This window comes from Danio rerio, chromosome 14 (assembly GCF_052040795.2).
Source record: "Danio rerio strain M-AB ecotype USA chromosome 14, GRCz13ab, whole genome shotgun sequence".
NCBI lineage: Eukaryota > Metazoa > Chordata > Actinopteri > Cypriniformes > Danionidae > Danio > Danio rerio.
The window spans coordinates 29310750-29323937 of NC_141034.1; the positions used below are offsets into that span (position 1 = coordinate 29310750).

The 13188-nt window shown below is 35.2% G+C and overlaps 1 protein-coding gene across 3 annotated transcripts in view; it reads right to left on the bottom strand.

The window, feature by feature from the left end:
- Positions 1-13188, bottom strand: part of htr4 (5-hydroxytryptamine receptor 4) — a 179163-nt gene that overhangs the window by 75589 nt on the left and 90386 nt on the right. For all 3 annotated transcript variants that reach the window (XR_015507497.1, XM_087281511.1, XM_087281512.1), the window contains exon 5: positions 705-858. Coding sequence is in view for 2 of the 3 variants with exons in the window: in XM_087281511.1 (XP_087137637.1) it covers positions 705-858 (154 nt within the window). In the remaining variant the exon portion in view is untranslated. The remainder of the gene's footprint in view (positions 1-704; positions 859-13188) is intronic.

Genomic DNA, 13188 nt, shown 5'->3' on the forward strand with positions numbered 1-13188 from the left:
TAATTCCTTCTTTTTATGTTTACCTCTTGTTGAAAATGCAGGAAGGAAGCCTAAATGAATATACACCTATTAATCAACTAACACAGACAGAGAGAAATGCTCAATTATATAGTAGAAAGATACATGTAATAACCAAAGACTGAAAACAGTCAAAACACACACACAAACAGCACATTTACAACATGAACATGAAAAAAACAAAGATGTTTTTATTACATCAACATTTGCTATCTCCAGCTTGACTTTAATTACGACGCATCAGTCTTCACCCAGGGCCATTTTTGCTTGTTTACTGGAAAGTAATGGATTAAGTTCGCTACTTGTAATGGTGGTATTTAATTTTCTCCTCAATCATCCCACCCCTCAAAGCTTGTCTTTATGAAAGCCATACGGACTGCAATTGTTTTTCAGGAAACACCGACAATGGCTTGGATTCTACACATGAATGCATAATTGCCTTTTGTAGACTCCATATAGAGAAAATAAGATGAAAGCGAAATGCCTGAAAAAACATAAATCACTTTTCATGCATCACAAGTCTCCTTCCTAATCACCTCCTGCACTTCTTAAAGAGCATTTTAATAACACACGCTTGCACTGATTGCAAGGTGAGAAAGAAACATCATTATAAGAGAATCAAAGTCAGACTGTCTTCGCAAACCTTATCAGCACAAATAGTCTACCATCTGATAGATGTGACTCACCAAGTCCTTTATTCCTATACTGTTCCAGCCTTGCATTATGGGTAGGAAGGAAATGACAGTTGGGATAATCCAGCATCCTCCAATCATTAGAGTCACCCTCAGCGGTGTCATCTTATTCCTGTAGACCAGCGGCTGGCAACAGATGGCATAGTACCTGTAAGAAAAGGCAAATATGTTGAATATTCATTTGTTATCATACACAATTGAAGAAAATGTACAGTGAGTATTACTTAGAGAACAATTTATAAATCACAGTTGTTTCAGTCATTTTTATCTCACCATTTCATTTATGTATGTTTTAAACAGTGATGTAGAATGTGTGTATCTAAATATGCCTAAAATGGCAATTTTACTCCTGTTTAAATAAGTTTAAATAGAACTAAGCAGTGACCTACAAATATCCTCATTTAAGGAAATAAAAGTTAAGGCAAGATCACACTGCACCTTTCGCCCCATAGACTTCCATTCACATGCATGCTACTGGAGCAGACCAGTAATTTCAAATCATGCGACAAGTTTTGCAGTTCGCTGTGTTGCAAAGTTCAAGCTTGGTGAACTCTGACCTGCAAAATCCCATCACATGACGGCGGGAGACCAATCAAAGATCAAAACATGACCTCTCTGTGCATTTAAAATATCGACCAATCACTTGCTTTCCTTAAAATACAGACAAATCGATTGCTTTTTGTGTTTCGTTTAATGTTTTTTAATCTTGTGATTTGATCCTGCCCTTTTTCGCAGTGTCGAACGACAGAATTTCACATGCTCAAACTCAAGTGTTTCATAACTGAAAAGCCTTTGTAGTCTGAGAATTAATAAATACCTCTAAATTAAACATTGCGAGAAAACAGAGAAACAACCAGCGAACCAAAATAGATTCCAACAAAGGGAAAGGATGCATAACCATATCACTGTAATATCAATAACTTGACCAATATGTGGTTGAATGTAACCCAAAAATATAAAGACAAAATATAAAGGTTTAAAAAAACAAATATATCCCGGACGAGCCCCCAAATTTGTTACAAGTCCCATTCTGAATTAAATACTGTCACGGAGACTGGTTGTGTGGAAATTTTTTTTTATTTTTGAACTGTTCATAAATATGTAGCTGAAATATATTAGTATGTAACATCAACTTCATTATGCATCTGAAAGACAATAACCTTGAAAAAAATCTGAGGACGATGACCTGCCTGTTCACCTGACTGACAAAATGTCAACCTATCAAGGATCTGGAAGACTCTGAAAAAAACAGATTTTGTCAGTCTTTTTGAGCTTCATAACCTTTCTGATCTTAAATTCTAATCAGCTCAAGGTTGTCTTTTTAAATGACATGGTTGCATTAACCGTTTGCATTCTGATGCGAGTTCTAGTATCACAGCAACATAAACATGCTCATGATTGTGGATTCCACATCATTTTCAGTGTTGTGTTGAGTAAAAATATGGGGAATGGATTTACAAGTGGTAAAAAAACAATAGGTCTTATTTTTTAACTTATATTATATCCATAAACATACTTATACTTGTAATGTAATGTGTGTATTTATATAGCGCCTTTTATTGTGTATGGCCATACACCCAAAGTGCTTCACAATCATGATGGGGGTTCTCTCCACCTCACCACCAATGTGCAGAAACCACATAGATGATGTGTTGGTACCCACAGGACAACGGTTCCAGTGTGCTCACCACACATTAGCTATTGGTGGAGTGGAGAGACAGTGATAGTGGATGGGAATGATTGAGAGGCCATGACGGGTAAGGGGCGATGATGGGATTTTTGCCAGGACACCGGGGTCACTCCCCTACTCTTTACGAGAAGTGCCATGGGATTTTTAATGACCACAGAGAGTCAGGACCTCGGTTTAACATCTCATCCGACAGTATAGTGTTCCCTTCACTATACTGGGGCTCACACAGATCACAGGTTGGGCGTCCCCTGCATGTCGCACTAATACCACTTCCAACTTCAACCTAGTTTTCCCATGTTGTTTCCCATAGAGCAACTGACCAGGCTTAGCCCTGCTTAGCTTCAGTGAGTAACCGGTGTAATATGAAGTATTCTAAATAAACAGCAGCATGTACATGGTTATATATTTTCATATTGTCATACTAATTTTCATTGCCATATATGGCATTTCCACATAAGATTTCCTTTACAGCCTTTCGTCACACTTATCTGCTTCTACAGACGCATTTCTCAACAGATGCATTCTCGCCAGGTCCTCAAACAATGGTAAGTACGGCATTCACAAAAGCAGTTCAAACACAATAAAAACAGACCCAGATTACTGTTGCTATTTATAGAAACATCACAGCTCAAGCTATACAGTAGAGTATAGTACAGAACAGTACACAGCTCTCTTAAGGTTTTTATGTTGTTTAACTACAGTTGAAGTCAGAATTATTAGCCCCCATTTTTTTATATTTCCCAAATGATGCTTAATAGAGCAAGGGAATTTTCACTGTATGTGTGATTTTTTTTTTCTGATAATTTATATATATATATATTTTTTCAGTAGTCTATAGAACAAACCAACCCTAACCTGCCTAACCTAATTAACCCAAGTAAGCCTTTAAATGTCACTTTAAGATGTATGGAAGTGTCTTGAAAAAACATCTAGTAAAATATCATTTACTGTCATCATGGCAAAGATAAAATAAATCAGTAATTAGAAATGAGTTATTAAAACTTTTATGTTAAGAAATATGTTGAACAAAATCTGTTTAACAGAGATTGGGGAAAAATAAACAGGGGGGCTAATAATTCTGACTTCAACTGTATGTATATATGTTATATTAACATATATTTATATATATATATATATATATATATATATATATATATATATATATATATATATATATATAATGCATAATAATCACAGCATCTCTTAAATTTAAGTAATTTGTAACATAATACATGTCTTTACTGTCATATCTGTCACTTTAAATTGAGTTTGACACATAAATTTATAAGGTCCTTGATGAATAATAAAAAAAAAAATATTCTGTTGTTGTCCTAAACTTCTGTATGGTAGTTTAAGCTAAACAGTCTATGAGAGGGCAAATTCATTCATTCATTCATTCATTCATTCAATTAGCTAAGTCCCTGATTTATCAGGGGTCGCCATAGCGGAATAAACCATCAACCATTGAAAGCAAATTATAAACACTTACTCAAAAAGCTCTATCGGTTTTCCCTAAACAAACTTGCAGCAAAAATAAACCAATAAAAATAAAAGTCACCTTGACACTGTAGAAAACCATAAGTGGGGTTAAAGAAAAAAGAAAACTCTTTACTCCTGAATAAACCGCACTCAGTTTACAAAGGCTACTCCGAGAATAAGGATTTCAAAGGTGAAGTAATTATGGACCTGCACTAGGTAAAGCTTGTTGACTCTGAAGGGCTTCACAAAAACGTCATCACCATGCATTTCAAAAGAAGAACAGCTGCACAACAAAGAACGTTACAACAATAAATTGTTATTAACTGCAGCACAAAAGCTAAAAAGTTTCACTGTTTGTCTGATACAAACAATCCATGACTGGCTGAAGAAATGAAAACTCTCACCCCTTAAGATATTTCCCCCTTTCACAACAATTTCGCATTCTGTGCCTCACACTTTTCCATCTCCTGCACATTGTAGAAGGATGATCGTTTTGTGCCTTGTGGCTATAGAATGCATTTTTGGACATGTCCGGAAATCTCAAAGGCTGAGAAAAAAGCCACAGAAGACAGATTTTACTCACAATAGCTTCAACTAAACGGGACGGGGTCAGTCTCTTTAACCCAGATTTGTCAATGCTTCAGTCTGTGTGTGTCGGGGTTCCTGTTTACATTCAATTCCCGGCCATGGTGCCTGTTAATCCAACCATGTGTTTGCCACAGCACGTTTAGAGCTGCTCTCTAAAAGCACAATGCGTCAATGCAGCCTCTACCCCTTCAGGTCAGTGTTGCTGTTTAATGGACTTAAAAGTCATCGATGCACATTCAAATTCTCAAAGTTTCAAAGGTTGCAACACATTTTTCTTTGCACGAAACATAGCAGGTGTTCTGAGTCATCTGTTCGGTCTAATTGTCGACATATTCCACTAAAATGGCTGGGTTAGGTCCGCCAAATATCACCCTGATGCAATTTATTGACTTTTTATATAGGGGTGCTTAAATGGGCCTCACATATCATTCTTTTGTAACAAATTTGGAAAGGTTAGGCCTTAGGAGATTTGCAGCAACGAAAGGAAGTATTTGTTAGCGAATGACAGAAGCACTGACCAAGCGTTACTTGCTGTCTTAAATCATTCCCAGCTTGTGTCAGACAACTCTCTGCTGCAATCGAGCATTGGACTCTATCCGAACTGGACTTAAATATCATTTCCTATAGTGTCTGATGTGTTGTAAGTCTTGTTAATATACGTATAAAGGAATACAAAAGTTGGAGGTCAGAAATTTGTAATTACAGCTGCATTTATTTAATCATAAACACAGTAAAACAGTATAATATTAAAGCTACTTAAAATAAGTATTTTTCTACTTTTTAACCCTTCTGTTGACTTACGAGTCAAAAATTAACTGGGCAATGCGAGTCGCGCATCGTTAAAAACCATATCGTATTACGTCAACTCTGCTGCTTCATTTCAGAACAGACTTTAGCAGAGTCCCAAACCCTAAATCTCATACATGAGGACTAAAAAGCTTTTATATTGTCATGAAGCACAGCTATTTAAGCATGATAATAAACAACTTGTCAAAAAGAATTTTAAAATTCTTAATTTAAAAATTAAGTACAGGAATGGAGAAAAGATCAATAGTCTCTGGATGCAGCCTTTATGATGCAAGCTGAGATTGCATCACTCAGCGATGCAATGTCTGACACAATGCACTCAAATGGAGCGAGTGACGTCACTGTGATGGTTAGGGTTAGGGGTGGGGATAGGTGAGCCCATTAAAAAGCCTTGGATGCAGCCTAGATTGCACTGCCCCAGGTCTGCATCCAGACCCCTCTCGAAAAGATCTCTTTTTTATTATCTGTTGTTAGTCAGCGCCCGCATTTTTTCCTTATTATTGCATCTTTGCTGTGTGCAGTGTAAATGCAGATAATCCGATATGAGTCACTTTTAAAAGATGGTTTTTGCAAAAGATTTAAAACTTCCGTTTCAGTTGCGGATTGGAGAAATAACTAGATATAATAAATCACAGAAATCCATCAAACTACTTGCTCTACAAACAAGTGTATTCGTGACTATATATAAAAAGTAGGATAAGAATCAGAGTACTGAGTTTAAACATCTAAAAATCAATGGAAACGATTAAGACTGGAAGTCTCGATCCAAAAAGATTCCAACAGCTGCACCTGCTCGTATGTGTAGAATACGGTCAATAACACCATTTTTACACCAGAAAACAACTAGCCACACATTGACACTCCAAAAATATACCCTCCCTAATACACACACACACGTACACACACACACACGCACACACACAAATCAGCTACCTTACCTTTGATCAATACTGTCTTGCTAAAGTTATTACACTTCTGCAGGTAGTTTTAGCAATAGAAAATATACCCTCTACTTCAGTTAAAAGTGAGTGTTGCTTTCTGATTAAACATTGATGAAATACCCCACACTGATGAGAGATAACCAAGACATTCACAGAGTTTGTGATGAAAATGAGGTTGCTTCTTTAATGTAAAATAAATCTGAGAATTGAAAGGACATTTAGCTGCTTTATTTTTAAAGTTTAGTGAAGGCGTGCAATTTTTCACCTGAAGGACAAATGGTGTATACAGAATTGTAAAACGACAGGAGGGTTAAAATCTAATTTATTCTTGTGGTGGCAAAGCTCATTTCCACCAATCTTCAGTGTCACAGATTCTTTATTCTAATATGCTGATTTGCTGCTCAAGAAACATTCAGATGCAAAAGCCTCTAAGTACCAGCTGAAATGTTCTTCTAAAATGAGCCCTGTTCTCAGCTTCCTATGTGCTTGTGTTCAGTTCTTTCACTTTAAAGGCAATGTCAAGAACCTATTCATCACCATAAAAGTGAAATTACTAAACCTAGTCACAGGGGCCAGAGAAAAAAGGGTCAGTTTAAAAGAACTTTTCAGACAATACTTACAGTAGAAGCTTTAGCAACTCAACTCTTAAATTTCTTCTAATTAAACATGTCAAAACAGACATTTAGATAGATTATAATAGCAATTGTAATATTCAATCATTCACTCATTCATTCATTTTCTTTTTGGCTTAGTCTCTTTATTAATCTGGGGTCACCACAGTGAAACAAACCGCCAACTTATCCAGCATATTTTTTATGCAGCAGATGCCCTTCCAGCTGCAACCCAGTACTGGGAAACACCCATACACATGCAATTGTAATATTTAATGTTTTTGCTGTAATTTTTAACAATTTAATGCATTCATGTTTTTAATATCCTCTAAAAACTACTCCAAATTTAATGACCCGAAACTTTTTAACTGTAGCGTAGTTCACACTTTCTATTTGGCTGTGACTTTACCCAAGGCGTCCAACACTGAAGGTAGTACACACCAGCTTTTTTTTTTTTTTTTGGATGTTATTTAATTATATTGCTTGTTTTGAATTGAATCAATTTGGCCCACAATAAAAGTCATGCACCCTCTTAGAGTATTCCCATTTCTCTAAACAGCTGAATGGGGAGAGTACAAATAAGGTTTTGCATAAGAATAATGGGCTTAATGTTCTCTCATTGTTCTTGCCGCATTTACTCCAGCCAATGTTAATAAAAAGGAACATAATTAAAATTGGGTGACACAATTACACCGATTGCTTTAGCGCATAAAGTACAATACGTAAGACGCTTATTAAATGCATCACATGACCAAGCTATCCTCCAGGATTTGGCCCATATATTTTCATTTGCGAACCATAAACAAATTATTGCCAGCCCGTTTCTCGCACATCTAACAGCCAATCTGTTGTGAAGAAATTCTGGCTGAAAGTCTTGCAATTCATGGGCTGGTTGTCAGCAATGGTCCATTGCTATAATGCCAAACACAGCCCTGTCACTGACGGATGTCACACAGCCAGCTGTGTACGTGCTCGACCAGCGTATTGATTTTTCACCATGGCACCTGTAAGCAGAATCTAAAAGGATGAAAACAACTGCAGTGGGAAAAAAAGAGAAAATGTAGACTTGAGACAACATTACAGTTCCAATGAACGACAGCAGCCCTGACACACAACACGCCCAAGGCAAACGACAAGCTTTTATTTGTTTTTACTGATCAACTACCATGTAAAACTTAAAGGAATGCTCAATTACAATAATATGACAAAAACTATTAACATTGGAATAGCAAAATTCTAACTAGCGGTCGTTCTGACTAGGGCTGCACGATATTGATAAAATCTAACGCTGCTATATTTTGCGATAAATATCGGTATATGAATACAATTCCACCAGATTACTTAAATATCCAAATTAAGAATGAATTGATCATTTTAGATTGATTGGGATGGTTTTGTAAGTGAGCACAAGTCCATGAAATCTAATAAAGGATCTAACAATACAGTAAAGAAGCAGATACAATTAAAATTGTGATTGTGATTTTCCATTTTTCTTTTAGTCTAAAGCCGTCTTTCCACTGCACACAACATTTAGAAACGACTGTTGGCATATGCTCCCTTCTGGCAGTCGTACAGAATTTTCAGTTCTGATGTGCATTATGGGAGAGAAGCTGTGAGAGAGAAGTCATGTTGTCACTTCATGTTTACATTCAAAGCTTTTACTGAGATATTAAAATTAAGATTTAAATGTTGGTTGTCATATTTAATGAAGTTATTATCCTAAAAATACAATCTTTTTGGTGATACACCCTAAAACTGTGTTAGGCTACTAAACCGCCCATGAAGGACAGTGTCTAACTTTAATTTTCACTTTTACAAGCAGGGGAGAACATATTTGAAGTAAAGTTTTGCTTTTGCTATCAAAAAGTTATCCTTATGTTAGCAGAAAGTTGCTAGGCAACAGAGGCACACACTTTCAAAGTCACGAGAAAAACTACCAGACGTTGAAATGCATGCAGTTTGACCACTATGTTTCCCACTTTCTTTTGCAGCCTGAAGTCAAACACACAAAACACCCAATCCGCGCCACAGGATGTCTAATCCCTTCCTTGCATTGACTTCACATGTAAATCACTTGGGACTTTTTATAGATTTTGTGTCGGATTCAGCATTTGTGGTATCGTAAAAAAACTAGGGGCTCTGATTTAAAAAAAAATAACATTGTTAGACAGAAATATACCCATTTTTAGAAATAGTCAGAGTATTATGGGTTTTACTTCAATAAAGCTGTTAAATTACAACAATTAAAAATGTCAAAATGACCGCATCTGTAGGCACATACTTTATTATTCCTACTGTGGATGTGTCCTTGTTACTGATATTCTTCATAGTATCTTATTTTGTGTCTAATAGAATAATGAAACTAATAACAGTTTTAAACCTCTTGGTGATAAATAAATTCTAACTACATTTTCTTTTCATTTTTGTAGTTGTCAACTCCAGAATCCAACATTCTTCAGAATATCTTTATCTGTGTTCAACAAATGAAACAAACATTTATTTTAGTTTAAAGGTGAACTATCCTTTTACCTTACCGTGTTTTCATAGATGGCTGGCATTTATTTCTTAGTTTGGTGTGCATATTTGATCACATTTGGCCTGAAAATGGCCTGAAAAGTAACTCCAGAGTGGTTCATTGTGGTGAGAATACAATCTGACCCAGTGGACCAATAAACTAGGCTTTATCACAATGTATTTTGAGTTATTACATACACTCCATGAAAAGCAGCATTGCTTATTTTGCTAATAGCTCTCAAAATAAATCTTGGGTTACTGTGGAGAAAAAGATGAAGTGTAATTTGCTGGGTCTAATATATTTCAGTCAACTGTGCAAAAGTAGAAAAACGAGAAAAAATACTGACAAAGCCATGATTCTTTCTTTAAGCAATAATGTTATATATAATCAGTGCTAAAAAGGAACCCACAATAAGTTTTTTTTTTACAACGTTCATTCTTATAGTTGACAGAGGGTTGGATTCACGTCATGTATGAATTACCATGATTACAAGATTCTGACTAGTAAAAAGCATTCACGTCTTTGTGAAATTCATAATTACAACTCGTAAACTGGATATTTTCTGAGAACTCTGACTTGAAATGTGTGACCGCTGTGCCACTTAAGTGCTGTAGATTTATTTAGGTGCTAATGTATGTCTGTGTGCTGCAAGAGAATTCATAGTGCAAGGATGTAGAACGTCATGGGTAGTCATCATGAAATTACAGTAATTATGACACTGCATGAACTCAGCTTGTTATAAGTGGAATCTAGGAATATAATCGGGTGGACTTTGACCTGAACAGGACAGTTTACTGGCACATGACCTGTATTAACACATTTTGGTCTGTTTAGAAGAATGCAGAGTGAACAAAAGGTAATGACAATTTTGTAATATTTTAATATTTGAAAATTAAGTTTGACATAAATTAAACCAAATGTCTAACATAAATACTACAGACTTGCTTGTTACACTTGATGTGACTTCTTTATACACAAATATATCGAATAAAGCAGGTTTGGATGCATTCAAATATTACTGTATAAACAATGATGAGAGATTACCATCACAAAAATAATAGAGTAACTAAAAATTCTTTTTGGATTGAGAAAGACTTTTATTTGCAAATACAAGGTACTGCTACGGACACTCTATTAGTACCTTATTTTGCAAATTTATTTATGGTAAAATTTGAAAATGATTATATTTAAATATTTTGTAATTAAACTTTTACTAAATTGGAAAATAATTCTAAGAATCTAAATATTTGACAAAACCAATTTAAACATTTTAGAGATTATTGCGGATTTATTTTTCCATTCAGAAAGTGCTTTTTAGTAATACATTGTTGAATTAAATTTGGTATAGAAACTGTTTCCATTCGGAAATTGCTTGTGTTAATTCTGAATTTTAAAAAAAGTATCTTTTGTAAATCCTTTTAATATAAAAAAAGTAAAAAATAATTTATTTTATTTAAAACTTCTAATATATATATATATATATATATATATATATATATATATATATATATATATATATATATATATATATATATATATATATATATATATATACATATATATACAGGACTTTTTTAATAAAGGATTTATTTTTTCACTCAGAAAGTGTAAATAAATGTAAAGTTTTAATTTAAATTTATTTTAAGTTTTTAAATATGAATAAAAATAGTATCTTTTATAAAACATTTAAAAAAATTTCTTGTTTTATTTAAAACTACAAACATTTCTCCTTTTTTTTTTTTTACAATATAAAAGACTGATAGCTTTGTTCCTGAAAAAAAAGGCATTTTGAGAAAAGTATATTTGGAAGTTTTCTGACATAAAAAGAAAGAAAACATTAGTTTTTGTCAGTAGCGTCTTGCCTCAAGCAATGACCATAAATGATAGTGATGTCAAATGTCCCACTGGTCATTTCCCGGTCATAAATTATAGCGTTCAAAATTTGAGGTGCTTCACTATAAAAGCATGACACTATGTATGAATCATCGATCATCTTTCCACAGCAACAAGTCCCATCAGACCACTGCAGGCTTTCCTCTGAGAGCCCATGCTGAATTTCAAGAAGCAACGGTGCCCATTGGCTTTACATTTGATCGGTTATATATCAAATCTGTGATCAGAATCCAATTTGCAATCAGTCTTTGCACAACTCCTGAAGCATGTATGAACGATCAGTCATGCAAAAGTGTTTCCCTGTGGGTCGGTCCCGTAGGGGAAAAAAAGGAATCGTGAAAGTCTGCGTGAAAATCTAATTCCAAGCTTGGCTGGCATTGGACAAGCGTGTGATGTGGAGAAATTAACCTCCAGCCATATGAAAAGTAAACGTCTGGGCTGAACGAACAGACGTCCAGGTCTAATGACCATAAGCTCATGAACGAGAGTCACTTTTATCACTGTTTTTGCAAGCTCATGCCTCTGTTGACCATTTCCCTCTCTCTATGGCTCTTTCAAGTTTCAGGATTCATTCATAAATGGATTCAAACAAATGCGAGTGGATTTGTTGGAGAGAAGTGCAGCTATTTTAAGTGGGTTTTATAAGTGCTCTATCTAAAACTCTTGTATGGACTATGGACAAACTCTATGTTTATAAATATACAGCGAACTCATATTCCTCTCCCTCTAGTCTGTCAAAATACTTCTGGAGCTCAAGTAGTCGTGACATAAAGGTCCTGAAATACTAACAGCAAGGTTCTTTTTTATTTGCTTAGGAATACTGGTAAATTCTGAATAAGTCTGAAATGTTTTTTCAGTGGTATTTTTTAGGTGAGAGTGGCCATTTGTAAATTGTTCTGGCTTCTTGTGGTCAAGTTCTGTGCTGCTTGATATTGCAAAATGACATTTATTGTTAATTACTGTATTGTCTTACATACTGTATATACACACATTTCTTTATACTGCAAGTGTTCATATACCATTTACAAGGTATGATCACATACATAATCATGCCAATTTTAATATCAAACATATTTTTCTGACATTATCAGAGTGGCCTTGATGTGTCTGAGGGCAGACCTGGAGGTTTCATATTTGATGTATAAATGCATCACATTACCAGATAATCTTGGATTAGTTTCTTTCATATTGGCTAAAGTAGCACAGCTTAAGTAATCGCCACGGAGAGCTCAAAGATGTTTATAAGCTGCATTTTTGGGGGAAAGTTGCTTATTTAAAAGTTATTTTGATCTCTAAAGATTTTACATATAGGTTCAAAATAAGTATAGAGTAAATTTACACGAGTCAAATGTTTTATTGGGGTGTTAACTACTAGAATGGACATTCTGACTGTCCATATACACTCACTGTCTACTTTATTAGGTACACCTGTCCAACTGCTCATTACTGCAAAATTTCAATCAGCCAATCCCATGACAGCAACTTAATGCATTTAGGCATGTAGACATGGTCAAGGCGATCTGCTGCAGTTCAAGCCGAGCATCAGAATGGAGAAGAAAGGTAATTTATTTAACTTTGAATGTCATGGTTGTTGGTGCCAGATGGGCTGGTCTGAGTATTTCAAAAACTGCTGATCTACTGGGATTTGCACACACAACAGTCTCTAGGGTTTATAGAGAATGGTCATAAAAACAGAATAAATTCAGTGAGCTACAATTTGCACAGGCTCCCCAAAATTAGACAATAGAAGATTGGAAAAACGTTGCCTGGTCTGATGAGTCTCGATTTCTGCTGCGACATTCGGATGGTTGGGTCAGAATTGGCATTAACAACATGATACCATGGATCCATCCTGCCATCAACGGTTCAGGCTGCTGGTGGTGGTGTATTGGTGTGGGGGATATTTTCTTGGCACACTTTGGGCCCATTAGTAACAACTGAGCATTGTGTCAAT